The following is a 14,575-nucleotide window of genomic DNA, read 5'->3' on the forward strand; positions in this document are numbered from 1 at the left end:
AATTTACGGTAAGTAAACAAAATTCCCTTCTTCTTTGTCGCTCTATTGGGAGACCCAGACAATTGGGATGTCCAAAAGCAATCCCTGGGTGGGTAAAATAATACCTCATGATAGGGCCGTAAAAACGACCCTTTTCTACAGGTGGGCAATCGCCGCCTGAAGGACTTGTCTACCTAGGCTGGCGTCCGCCGAAGCATAGGTATGCACCTGATAATGCTTGGTAAAAGTGTGCAGACTCGACCAGGTAGCCGCCTGGCACACCTGCTGAGCCGTGGCCTGGTGCCGTAATGCCCAGGACGCACCCACGGCTCTGGTAGAATGGGCTCTCAGCCCTGAGGGAACCGGAAGCCCCGCAAATCGGTAGGCTTCCAGAATTGGTTCCTTGATCCACCGAGCCAGGGTGGATTTTGAAGCTTGCGACCCTTTACGCTGGCCAGCGACAAGGACGAAGAGTGCATCCGAGCGGCGCAGGGGCGCCGTGCGGGAAATGTAGAGTCTGAGTGCTCTCACCAGATCCAACATATGCAAATCCTTTTCACATTGATGAACTGGACGAGGACACAAAGAAGGTAAGGAGATATCCTGATTGAGATGAAAGGGGGATACCACCTTAGGGAGAAACTCCGGAATCGGGCGCAGAACCACCTTGTCCTGGTGAAACACCAGGAAGGGAGATTTGCATGACAGCGCTGCTAGCTCGGACACTCTCCGAAGAGACGTGACCGCTACTAGAAAGGCCACTTTCTGTGAAAAGCGAGACAGGGAAACATCCCTCATAGGCTCGAAAGGCGGCTTCTGGAGAGCAATTAGAACCTTGTTCAGATCCCAGGGCTCTAACGGCCGCTTGTAAGGAGGGACGATATGACAAACCCCTTGCAGGAACGTGCGTACCTGAGGGAGCCGTGCTAGGCGCTTCTGAAAAAATACAGATAGCGCTGAGACTTGTCCTTTAAGGGAGCCGAGCGACAAACCTTTTTCCAAACCGGATTGCAGGAAGGAAAGAAAAGTAGGCAATGCAAATGGCCAGGGAGAAACTCCCTGAGCAGAGCACCAAGATAAGAATATCTTCCACGTCCTGTGGTAGATCTTGGCGGAGGATGGTTTCCTAGCCTGTCTCATGGTGGCAATGACCTCTTGAGATAATCCTGAAGACGCTAGGATCCAGGACTCAATGGCCACACAGTCAGGTTCAGGGCCGCAGAATTCAGATGGAAAAACGGCCCTTGAGACAGCAAGTCTGGTCGGTCTGGTAGTGCCCACGGTTGGCCTACCGTGAGATGCCACAGATCCGGGTACCACGACCTCCTCGGCCAGTCTGGAGCGACGAGGATGGCGCGGCGGCAGTCGGACCTGATCTTGCGTAGCACTCTGGGCAACAGTGCCAGAGGTGGAAACACATACGGTAGCCGGAACTGCGACCAATCTTGAACTAAGGCGTCCGCCGCCAGAGCTCGGTGATCGTGAGACCGTGCCATGAAAGCCGGGACCTTGTTGTTGTGCCGGGACGCCATTAGGTCGACGTCCGGCATCCCCCAGCGGCGACAGATCTCCTGAAACATGTCCGGGTGAAGAGACCATTCCCCTGCGTCCATACCCTGGCGACTGAGGAAGTCTGCTTCCCAGTTTTCTACGCCCGGGATGTGAACTGCGGATATGGTGGATGCCGTGTCTTCCACCCACGTCAGAATCCGCCGGACTTCCTGAAAGGCTTGCCGACTGCGTGTCCCTCCTTGGTGGTTGATGTATGCCACCGCTGTGGAGTTGTCCGACTGAATTCGGATCTGCTTGCCTTCCAGCCACTGCTGGAAGGCTTGTAGGGCAAGATACACTGCTCTGATTTCCAGAACATTGATCTGAAGGGTGGACTCTTGCTGAGTCCACGTACCTTGAGCCCTGTGGTGGAGAAAAACTGCTCCCCACCCTGATAGACTCGCGTCCGTTGTGACCACCGCCCAGGATGGGGGTAGGAAAGACTTTCCTATTGACAATGAGGTGGGAAGAAGCCACCACTGAAGAGAATCCTTGGCCGCCTGAGAAAGGGAGACGTTCCTGTCTAGGGACGTCGACTTCCCGTCCCATTGGCGGAGAATGTCCCATTGTAGTGGACGCAGATGAAACTGCGCGAAAGGGACTGCCTCCATTGCTGCCACCATCTTCCCCAAGAAGTGCATGAGGCGTCTCAAGGGGTGCGACTGGCCCTGAAGGAGAGATTGCACCCCTGTCTGTAGTGAACGCTGTTTGTCCAGCGGAAGCATCACTATCGCTGAGAGAGTATGAAACTCCATGCCAAGGTATGTTATTGATTGGGTTGGGGTCAGATTTGACTTTGCAAAGTTGATGATCCACCCGAAACTCTGGAGAGTCTCCAGCGCAACGTTCAGGCTGTGTTGGCATGCCTCTTGAGAGGGTGCCTTGACAAGTAGATCGTCCAAGTAAGGGATCACAGAGTGACCCTGAGAGTGCAGGACTGCTACTACTGCTGCCATGACCTTGGTGAAGACCCTTGGGGCTGTCGCCAGACCGAAAGGCAGGGCTACGAACTGAAGGTGTTCGTCTCCTATAACGAAGCGTAGAAAACGCTGGTGCTCTGGAGCAATCGGCACGTGGAGATAAGCATCTTTGATGTCTATTGATGCTAGGAAATCTCCTTGAGACATTGAGGCGATGACGGAGCGGAGGGATTCCATCCGGAACCGCCTGGTTTTCACATGCTTGTTGAGCAGTTTTAGGTCCAGAACAGGACGGAAAGACCAGTCCTTTTTTGGTACCACAAACAAATTGGAGTAAAAACCGTGACCTTGCTCCTGAAGAGGAACAGGGATCACCACTCCTTCTGCCTTTAAAGAGCACACCGCCTGCAGAAGAGCATCGGCTCGGTCGGGAGGCGGAGAAGTTCTGAAGAATCGAGTTGGAGGACGAGAACTGAACTCTATCCTGTACCCGTGAGACAGAATGTCTCTCACCCAACGGTCTTTGACATGTGGCAGCCAAATGTCGCCAAAGCGGGAGAGCCTGCCACCGACCGAGGATGCGGAGAGAGGAGGCCGAAAGTCATGAGGAAGCCGCCTTGGTAGCGGTTCCTCCGGCTGCTTTCTTTGGGCGTGACTGAGCCCGCCAAGAATCTGAGCTCCTCTGATCCTTTTGAGTCCTTTTGGACGAGGAGAATTGGGACCTGCCCGAGCCTCGAAAGGACCGGAACCTCGACTGTCCCCTTCTCTGTTGGGGTTTATTTGGTCTGGGCTGAGGTAAGGATGAATCCTTACCCTTGGACTGTTTAATGATTTCATCCAATCTCTCACCAAACAGTCGGTCACCAGAAAATGGCAAACTGGTTAAGCACTTCTTGGAAGCAGAATCTGCCTTCCATTCCCTTAACCACAAGGCTCTGCGTAAAACCACGGAGTTGGCGGACGCCACTGCCGTACGGCTCGTAGAGTCCAGGACAGCATTAATAGCGTAAGACGCAAATGCAGACATTTGAGAGGTTAAGGACGCTACTTGCGGAACAGATGAACGTGTGACAGTGTCAACCTGCGCAAGACCAGCTGAAATAGCTTGGAGTGCCCATACAGCTGCGAATGCTGGAGCAAACGACGCGCCGATAGCTTCATAGATGGATTTCAACCAGAGTTCCATCTGTCTGTCAGTGGCATCTTTAAGCGAAGCCCCATCTTCCACTGCCACTATGGATCTAGCCGCAAGCCTGGAGATTGGGGGATCCACCTTTGGACACTGGGTCCAGCTCTTGACCACCTTAGGGGGAAAGGGATAACGTGTATCCTTAAGACGTTTGGAGAAACGCTTATCCGGATAAGCGTGGTGTTTCTGGACTGACTCTCTAAAGTCAGAGTGGTCCAGAAAAGTACTCAATTTACGCTTGGGATACCTGAAATGGAATTTCTCCTGCTGTGAAGCTGACTCCTCCACTGGAGGAGCTGAGGGAGAAATATCCAACATTTTATTGATGGACGCTATGAGATCATTCACTATGGCGTCCCCATCAGGTGTATCCAGATTAAGAGCGGTCTCAGGATCAGAATCCTGATCAGCTACCTCTGCCTCATCATATAGAGAGTCCTCTTGCTGGGACCCTGACCAGTGTGATGAAGTCGAGGGTCGCTCATAGCGAGCTCGCTTAGGCTGTCTGGGACTGTCGTCCGTGTCAGAGCCATCACCCCGGGATGCATGGGACCACCCCGGAGCACGGATTTGTTCCAAATGAGGGGGGCCAGGGAGCATTGAATCAACAGTGCCCATGGTCTGAGGTACCGGTCTGGACTGCAAAGTCTCAAGGATTTTAGTCATAGTCACAGACAATCTATCAGCAAAAACTGCAAACTCCGTCCCTGTCACCTGGACAGTGTTCACAGGTGGTTCTCCTTGGGCCACCTCTAGCAGAGGCCCCGGCTGAGCAAGTGCCACAGGGGCCGAACATTGCACACAATGGGGGTCAGTGGCACCAGCCGGTAGAACAGCCGCACATGCGGTACAGGTAGCATAGAAAGCCTGTGTCTTGGCCCCCTTGCTTTTTGCGGACGACATGTTGTCTAGCAATCTAGGAGGGTATATAGCCAAGAATAGCGACCGTACAGTGCAATGTATAGAATACAAGCATAAAGTACAAATGAACACTTCGGCACAAGTGGTGTCAGCACCCGAGGTGCCGCTTACCGCCCGCTCCAAGCGGGTGTGTGGTCGCCAGAATCCCGTGTCTGGGTCTCCCAGAGCTTGTCTCCCTTCTGCACTGAGACTGCAAACAGGAATGGCTGCCAGCGTCCTGTGAAGAGGGGCGGGCCGTGGGCGTGCCCCAGACAAAGTGCGGGAAACTGGCGTCCCACTGTGCCCAGTGAGGGGGGTTAGAGTATGCTAAGCAGACTCCAGCCCTCGGCGCTGACGTTCAGCACAGCGTCCCGCCCTTCCCCTGACTGGCAGGCCTGGGGGCGGGAACGAAACGGAACTAGGCCGCAAAAGCCGGGGACTCGATTTATAAGCGCGGCCAGCGCGGAAGTCCCCGGCGCACCACAAGTCCCAGCCGCGCCGCAGCGCTGCCGCCGTAAAAACCGCCATCAGCGGCCGGCGCGGTAGTTCCTAACACATAAACTCACTCAGCAAGCTGCAGTGAGTATAGCACAAGCGCGCCGCGCTGCTGCCCCCGGCGCACTAACACACCCAGCAATGCTGGTGTGTGTGTGCGCGATTTGTACGGGGACACAGAGTACCTTAATGTAGCAGGGCCCTGTCCCTGACGATACTCAGCTCCATGTCCAGCAGATCCCCAGGGCTGTGGACGGAGCACGGTCTCCTGTGCCTGGAGACCGATAGGATCCCACTTCACCCAGAGCCCTAAGGGGATGGGGAAGGAAAACAGCATGTGGGCTCCAGCCTCCGTACCCGCAATGGGTACCTCAACTTTAACAAACACCTCCGACAAAAGTGGGGTGAGAAGGGAGCATGCTGGGGGCCCTAGTATGGGCCCTCTTTTCTTCCATCCGACAAAGTCAGCAGCTGCTGCTGACTAAACAGTGGAGCTATGCGTGGATGTTAGCCTCCTTCGCACAAAGCATGAAAACTGAGGAACCCGTGATCCCACGGGGGGTGTATAGGCAGTAGGGGAGGGGCCTTACACTTTTAAGTGTAATACTTTGTGTGGCCTCCGGAGGCAGTAGCTATACACCCAATTGTCTGGGTCTCCCAATAGAGCGACAAAGAAAAAACAACTCTGGTCTTTAATAAAGATTAGCGAATAAATTCACAGTAACCTGGTCCAGCAGCCACATCAGTGACCGCGGCTACCGGACAGGGTCCTGTGAATTTATTTGCAAATTTCTAGTCTTTAATGATAGACACCGAATAAACTGCAATGGACCGAAAACGTTCCATGACTTTGCAGAAATTGGTAAGTCCAGTGTCTACCTAAGAGAACACATCACCCCCAAGAGGAAGCTAAAACATTTATTGATTAGGTTTAAAATAACTGACAAACCTTTCCTCCCACTAAAATCCCCCCAAACCTCCATCATGGACTCACTCGGGCCTCTCCTCCTCCGGCTCGGTCACGCCATTAGCAGGCATCTCTAGGGGACGCTCTTCTGACGGTTCCTGCTTCCTCCGTATTTCTGGACTCATATGGAGGGTCCCAATTTTCTCTGTGGTTTTTCTAACAAAACTGGAAACGCTGGGATCAAAACAAATGTGGAAAGTGGAGATTAGGTTATGTAAAAACACAAAAAAGATAAATTAAATACACAACATTAGACCTAATCCGATCTTTGGTTACTAGTGATGATGTCATCTATGCATCGGATCGGGAGAGGGGACGGGGGGGGGGGGGGGGTAGGGTCTTCCCTGCTCCTACGCCGCCGCCTCCTCCTCCTCTTTCTTCTACAGGTCCACGGATCAATCAGTGACCTGCCTTCATTTTTACATCCCGCACAACACCATGATTGGGGTGGGCAGCGCGTGCACAGTGATTTTGTGGGTGGTCTAAAGGTCTTCAATAAAATGACGTGGGGACAACGCTTGCGCAGCCCGAGATGTCAGCTCAATGACCTCTACATTAAGCTGATATCACGATCTGCATCTGAAAGCAGATTTGGAATCAGGGGACAAGTTAACGTATTTTTCGGATTAAATGTGGGGGGGGGGGGGGTGTCTTAAAATCCGAATGTAGCTTACCGGTGGGTGGTGGAGAAGAGTCACAGGAGGAAGGATAATGCTGTGCTGCAGGCGCTGGTCTCTGTGGATGGTGGGCCATTCTGAAGATGTCAGCGGTAAGTTCTTCAAATAATGGCGCCCAGAGTCGGCACACGCGCAGATGGAGCTCTCGGCTCAAGCTCTCAGCTGTGCAAACGCCGGTCGCCAATTCTTTGAAGCCCGCACAGCCGACATCTTCAGAATGGCCAGTGCCTCTCTGCCCACAGTGAGCACCAGCACAAAGGAGCCCCAGCACGCAGCAGTGCCCGCTGCCACAGCACAGCGCCACACACATCTTGGCCTCCCTCTGCACTGCCCGCAGCATTGACCTGCTCCACCACTACCTCCTGTGAACCCGCTCTACCACCGCTGCTGCCCCCCCCCCCTCCGTTAAGATACCAAATTATAAAACAGACCCCATATTTATTTATTTTCTTTTTTTTACCTTTTTCTTAGCTCTAAATTTGGGGTGCGTCTTATAATCCAGTGAGTCTTATAAAACGAGAAGTACTGTACCTATTTCATGTATTTAACCCCAAAATGTAAAATTTTGTAGGCCAGTGCATTATTGACTTTGAGACCAGATGTAATATTGTGTATGAATGGTCTTTGATGAGAGTAACCCCTGCTTTACCTTTCTTTTACTGCTTGAAGAGACACAAGGGGTGAGGTGGAGCGGAATGGTAATGAGATGTTAAATGGTAGGTGGGACTCGGTCCGATCGCTGTCCACATTCACTGAGGCATGCGAAACGGTGTCTGATGAGCAGAACGTGCAGAGCAAAATAAAAAGTCAAAATAAGTGAAATAAAATAAATATGAGCGAGAATCAAAAACTGATGATAGTAATATTCATGTTAAACAGGGGCATAGCGGCAAGCACAGATATTAAGTTACATTACATTTCATACCCCAGTCACATCCAGAGCTGCATTCAAAAGTTCTGCTGGCTGTTACTAGACACCAGCATTGCCCCCCCCCCCCCCCCCATCAGCAGGGTATATTATACATCACTACACAAGTTACCAAGCTCGGCCTGTTCTTCATCCGGGTGCACAGAAAGCTCCCGCAGCCGCTCGTCCTCCGATAGCGTCTGACTGTGCAGAGATCCAGAGTCTTCATCAGACTGACTGTTCCTGCGACTGATGACCCGATAGATTCCACAATCCAGCACATTAAAACTCTCCTGCGAAGAAGAAAAAAACAACACACACAATATGAGATCACCATTAACTCAATACCAAAGTGATCAATATCTGGTACCCAATCTCTGCAAGCATCCTACATTGCTTATATATATATATATATATATATATATATATATATTTATTTATATTATATATATATATATATATACACACACACACACACACACACACACACAGATATATATATACACACACATATATATATATATATATATATATATATATATATATATATATATATATATATATATATATATATATATATATATATATATATATATATATATATATATATATATATATATATATATATATATATATTAGTGGAACCTTGGTTAACGAGAACAATGCATTCTGGGACTATGCTTGTTAACCAAGTTACTCATTCAGCAAAGCAAGATTTCCCATAGGAAATCATTGCAATGCAGACAATTCGTTCCACAACTTGTTAAATGTCCCATCCTGGTCCCCTATTCTGTCATTCCATACACGCACAAACTCACGCAAACACACATGCACGCACGCACACGCACATATTATATGCTCACCTTACCTTCCGTTCCATTGCCGGTCTCCTGGGACTTGCTGTTCTCTGGTACGGGGCCGGGCTGTGTATTGGGTAACCATAACGACGAGGGAGGAACTTCCGCGGCCAGAGCGCTGACGTCAAAGGCAGAGACGCTTGCCTCTGATTGGCCAGCGCGCTGCCTTTCAGTAGCGGTGACAGGAAGTTCCTCCCTCCTCGCTATGGATGCTGATACACAGCCTGGAGTGGAGCGCAGCAGCGAACTACAGGACCCAGGAGGCCGGGGATGAAACGAAATGTACACATATTATGTTATATTATATGCTCACCTTACCTTCCGTTCCATCGCAGGCCTCCTGGGTCTTGTAGTTCGCCGCGAGGACGTCGCGATGTACCCGGGAACTACAAGAACCATGAGACTGGCGGTGGAATGGAAGGTAAGGTGAGCATAATACTGTATGTGCATGCGTGTCTGTGCTTGTGTGGACTGCAAGTGCGGGTCAGAGTGCGGTGGATGTACGGAACCGGAAGTGTGTGCGGTGAGGATTTCGCTCGTACAGCAAAGCTTTCTCGTAAAGCGGGTTACAAATTTACAGAAAGCTTTGCTTGTTAAGCGAAATTCTTGTTAAGTGGGTTACTCGTTAAGCGAGGTTCCACTGATAGAGATATTATATATATATATATATATATATATATATATATCTCTCTCTCACATTTGTATGCATGATACAAATGTGTGTAAATAGAAAAAAAAAAAAAAAGAAGCCCAAAATGTGCAATAAGCGCTGACATTAAGTGTGGAAATGTTTATAAGGCCTCATTCACACAAGTGTTTTTGCATCATTGTTTGTTTGCCAAAACCGGGAGTGGAACCTACAGAGTAAAACTAAAATTGAAAGAGTGACGCCAGTTCTGCGTTTTGGAGCCACTCCTGGTTTTGGCAAATACTGATGCAATCTCCGGGGTCTTCTTACATGGGATGAGATGCTGCTCCTTCTGCTGCTGCAGGCCGAGTCCATGGGCTCCGCTCTGGACAGGATCTCCTCCATCTGAGCGATCAGATCTTGTTGAATCACCAGATCGAGCTGGGCCTTTAAGTGTTCCAGTTTATCTATAGGCAACGCCTTCCGGGCCTACAGGATGAAACATGGCAGGTGGTTACCCCTCATATACAGACCTCGGGGTATGGATGGACACTACCTCTCATACTCACTTTGCTGGTAATGATGGCGGTCTGGAATAGGTGGCACACTCTGGCCGCCGCACCCCACAGGCTCCGCTTCATCAGTCGCTCCACACACCTGTCCACAGGGAGCAGGGAGAGGTGCGAGATCTTCCCATCTACGTGGAGGCAGAAGAATTCATTCTTGTACACAGATATATCCTGGATACCTGCAGAGGGAGACATTGGGTTAACATTCTGTTTTTTTGGGGACAGGGCATCACCCAGCGTTCAGAAAGCCCTCACGACGCATCTTTCTACTGATGCATTAACAGTGGATTAGCTATACGAGGGCGAGGAGGTCATTGTGGAATGTGGGTCCCAAAATCTAGGGTGGCCGACAGGGGTAATATTAATAGTGTCCAATTTATGGTAGTGCCTTCACCATGACTTCCACATTCGTTTGTTGAGATGTTTGGGATGGAGCACAGCACTTTCATTAAAATAAAATTAAAAAAAAAATAGAAATGGTAAATGTTGAGCATATCGTCTTGCCTTTCATCTGACTCCAAAGCAAAACCTGAACGTTCTGAGGGATGAAGACATAAACCCCCCGCTCTGTCCACGTCAGCACGGTATGGTCACTGCAATAAGGAGACAGCATTCATTCAGCTTCATCATAATCTGCTCTGGAGGAAAGAAAGAACCAAACGTTCCCACTACCTACCCAACAAACAGGAGCCTGGCAAAAGCTAAAGACTGAGGGGGACCGGGGGTGGAATCATAGTGGGGGTCCGACCTGCAGACAAAGGCACAAAGCAAATCTAATACACAGAATGTTCCTGAAGTGTGAAGTCAAATTACTTATCCCGTATTCTACTCCAGAGCTGCACTCACTATTCTGCTGGTGCAGTCACTGTGTACATACATTACAGACCCCGTGTTACATTCTGTATTATACTCCAGAGCTGCACTCACTACTCTTCTAGTGCAGTCAGTGTGTATATACATTACTGATTCTGTGTTATGTCCTGTATTATGTATCTACATATTACATTACTTATCCTGTACTGATCCTGAGTTATATCCTGTATTATACTCCAGAGCCGCACTCACTATTCTGCTGGTGCAGGCACTGTGTACATACATTACATTACTTATCCTGTATTGATCCTGAGTTACATCCTGTATTATATTTCAGAGCTGCACTCACTATTCTGCTGGTGCAGTCACTGTGTACATACATTACATTACTTATCCTGCACTGATCCTGAGTTACATCCTGTATTATATACTCCAGAGCTGTACTCACTATTCTGCTGGTGCAGTCACTGTGTAAATACAATACATTACTTATCCTGTACTGATCCTAAGTTACATCCTATATTATACTCCAGAGCTGCACTCACTATTCTGTTGGTGCAGTCACTATGTACATACATTACATTACTTATCCTGTACTGATCCTGAGTTACATACAATATTATACTCCAGAGCTGCACTCACTATTCTGCTGGTGCAGTCACTGTGTACATACATTACATTACTTACCCTGTACTGATCCTGAGTTAGATCCTGTATTATACTCCAGAGCTGCACTCACTTTCTGCTGGTGCAGTCACTGTGTACATACATTATTGATCCTCTACACCCCCAGAGCTGCACTCACTATTCTGCTGAACTCATATTATTATCCTAATTTACATCAGTATTTTATCCTCCAGTTGCAGCACAAAACTTCATTTTACAGTCAGATTAAAATGGGACAATTAATGGATTCTGCTGGCCACCACAAGGGGGAGCTCAAATCAGGTTCATTTTTATTTTAACAGCAAAATTATACAACATATATAAACATTATTTCCCTAAAAAAACATCACTGAAAAGGGAAAAACCTTTAGTCCGAAATAAAAAAAACCCCACACAAATTACATAGTATACAATGCACCTGTAGTCCATGTCTTACATCAGTACTGCATATATATACTGATACAGCTCCCATAGACTCAACAGAAGCAAAATTATGTACACATCAGTATTGCACTCTTCCTAGTGGTGGAGACCGGCAGTTTTTGTGTGAGTGTGCACTTAAGAAGATTAAGAAACTAATGATTTGTGAGTCACAGCGAATTCACCAAATACCTTGTGTTAATGATGGGCAGAGGTGCTGAGGAGAGGAGCTGCTTGAACTGGTGCGTGCTCAGCACTTCTCCTTCAAAGTTCACCTCCCACATTCTGGATCCCGGCCGAGCGCAGTATATGAGCGGCTGCTGAAGCCCCGAGCTGCGTCCTCCGGGGAAAAAACAGGCCCCGTACTCCCCATCTCTTTCCTTGTTGCCGATCTTCCAGAATTTCTCCCTGGATGATGACAGATAAGTAGCATTATTGTTAGAATGTTCCTGACAACGTTTCACCAAATCACCAACCACACCAATGTCTTCACGTACACAGCAATGTCTGCGACTATCCAGCCCATCCATAGGGGGCGCCCTAGAGTATACACCGATAATGCAGCTCACCTCTCGGTGTCACACAAATAGGAGCGGGTCAGGGAGGAGATGAGCAGACGACCATCCATGTAATCCAGCTGTACCACCCGAGAGTCAACGCTCGTGATTATCTGGACCGGGAACATCACGAACGCAGCGGCCGCCTGGTCAGGAAAGAGTTAAAGAATCAGAGGTACTCCGTGCTCTCCCTAATTTCCAGTTTTTGCTGGAAAATGAAGGGAATTTTGTTTACTTACCGTAAATTCCTTTTCTTCTAGCTCCTATTGGGAGACCCAGACAATTGGGTGTATAGCTTCTGCCTCCGGAGGCCACACAAAGTATTACACTTTAAAAAGTGTAACCCCTCCCCTCTGCCTATACACCCTCCCGTGCATCACGGGCCCATCAGTTTTGGTGCCAAAGCAGGAAGGAGGAAACTTATAAATTGGTCTAAGGTAAATTCAATCCGAAGGATGTTCGGAGAACTGAAGACCATGAACCAAAAGAACAATTCAACATGAACAACATGTGTACACAAAAGAACAACAGCCCGAAGGGAACAGGGGCGGGTGCTGGGTCTCCCAATAGGAGCTAGAAGAAAAGGAATTTACGGTAAGTAAACAAAATTCCCTTCTTCTTTGTCGCTCCATTGGGAGACCCAGACAATTGGGACGTCCAAAAGCAGTCCCTGGGTGGGTAAAAGAATACCTCGATAAAAAGAGCCGAAAACGGCCCCCTCTTACAGGTGGGCAACCGCCGCCTGAAGGACTCGCCTACCTAGGCTGGCATCTGCCGAAGCATAGGCATGCACCTGATAGTGTTTCGTGAAAGTGTGCAGACTCGACCAGGTAGCCGCCTGACACACCTGCTGAGCCGTAGCCTGGTGCCGCAATGCCCAGGATGCACCTACGGCTCTGGTAGAATGGGCTTTCAGCCCTGAAGGAATCGGAAGCCCAGAAGAATGGTAGGCTTCAAGAATCGGTTCCTTGATCCACCGAGCCAAGGTTGACTTGGAAGCCTGCGACCCCTTACGCTGGCCAGCGACAAGGACAAACAGCGCATCAGAACGGCGCAGGGGCGCCGTGCGAGAAATGTAGAGCCGGAGTGCTCTCACGAGATCTAACAAGTGCAAATCCTTTTCACATTGGTGAATTGGATGAGGGCAAAAAGAAGGTAAGGAGATATCCTGATTGAGATGAAAAGGAGATACCACCTTAGGGAGAAATTCCGGGACCGGACGCAGAACCACCTTATCCTGGTGAAACACCAGGAAGGGGGCTTTGCATGACAGCGCTGCTAGCTCAGACACTCTCCGAAGTGATGTGACTGCCACGAGGAAGGCCACCTTCTGCGAAAGGCGTGATAGAGATAACCCTGAGGACGCTAGGAGCCAGGACTCAATGGCCACACAGTCAGGTTGAGGGCTGCAGAATTCAGATGGAAAAATGGCCCTTGAGACAGCAAGTCTGGTCGGTCTGGGAGTGCCCACGGTTGACCCACCGTGAGGTGCCACAGATCCGGGTACCACGACCTCCTCGGCCAGTCTGGAGCGACGAGGATGGCGCGGCGGCAGTCGGACCTGATCTTGCGTAACACTCTGGGCAGTAGTGCCAGAGGAGGAAATACATAAGGCAGTCGAAACTGCGACCAATCCTGAACTAATGCGTCCGCCGCCAGAGCTCTGTGATCTTGAGACCGTGCCATGAATGCCGGGACTTTGTTGTTGTGCCGAGACGCCATGAGGTCGACGTCCGGCATTCCCCAGCGGCAACAGATCTCTTGAAACACGTCCGGGTGAAGAGACCATTCCCCTGCGTCCATGCCCTGGCGACTGAGAAAGTCTGCTTCCCAGTTTTCTACGCCCGGGATGTGAACTGCGGAGATGGTGGAGGCTGTGGCTTCCGCCCACAGCAGAATCCGCCGAACTTCTTGGAAGGCTTGACGACTGCGTGTGCCGCCCTGGTGGTTGATGTACGCGACCGCCGTGGCGTTGTCCGACTGTATTCGGATCTGCCTGCCCTCCAGCCACCGCTGGAACGCCCTTAGGGCTAGATACACTGCCCTTATCTCCAGAACATTGATCTGAAGGGAGGACTCTGTCGGACTCCAGGTTCCCTGAGCCCTGTGGTGGAGGAAGACCGCTCCCCACCCTGACAGACTCGCGTCCGTCGTGACCACAGCCCAGGATGGGGGCAGGAAGGATTTTCCCTTCGACAAAGAAGTGGGAAGAAGCCACCACTGAAGAGAGGTTTTGGCTGCCAGTGAAAGAGAGACGTTCCTGTCTAGGGACGTCGACCTCCTGTCCCATTTGCGGAGAATGTCCCATTGAAGTGGACGCAGATGAAACTGCGCAAAGGGAACTGCCTCCATTGCTGCCACCATCTTCCCTAGGAAGTGCATGAGGCGCCTCAAGGGGTGTGACTGGCCTTGAAGGAGAGATTGCACCCCTGTCTGTAGTGAACGCTGTTTGTCCAGCGGAAGCTTCACTATCGCTGAGA

At 50.0% G+C, this 14,575-nt stretch overlaps 1 protein-coding gene across 2 annotated transcripts in view; it reads right to left on the reverse strand.

Moving 5' to 3' along the window:
- Positions 1-14,575, reverse strand: part of HPS5 (HPS5 biogenesis of lysosomal organelles complex 2 subunit 2) — a 58,911-nt gene that overhangs the window by 25,701 nt on the left and 18,635 nt on the right. For both annotated transcript variants that reach the window (XM_075326954.1, XM_075326955.1), the window contains exons 6-14: positions 12,108-12,241; positions 11,731-11,946; positions 10,316-10,387; positions 10,144-10,232; positions 9,640-9,818; positions 9,401-9,559; positions 7,719-7,878; positions 7,328-7,451; positions 6,029-6,175 (exon numbers count right to left, since the gene is read on the reverse strand). In XM_075326954.1, the coding sequence (XP_075183069.1) occupies positions 6,029-6,175; positions 7,328-7,451; positions 7,719-7,878; positions 9,401-9,559; positions 9,640-9,818; positions 10,144-10,232; positions 10,316-10,387; positions 11,731-11,946; positions 12,108-12,241 (1,280 nt within the window). The remainder of the gene's footprint in view (positions 1-6,028; positions 6,176-7,327; positions 7,452-7,718; positions 7,879-9,400; positions 9,560-9,639; positions 9,819-10,143; positions 10,233-10,315; positions 10,388-11,730; positions 11,947-12,107; positions 12,242-14,575) is intronic.

The sequence above is a fragment of the Anomaloglossus baeobatrachus genome, chromosome 10 (genome assembly GCF_048569485.1).
Source record: "Anomaloglossus baeobatrachus isolate aAnoBae1 chromosome 10, aAnoBae1.hap1, whole genome shotgun sequence".
NCBI lineage: Eukaryota > Metazoa > Chordata > Amphibia > Anura > Aromobatidae > Anomaloglossus > Anomaloglossus baeobatrachus.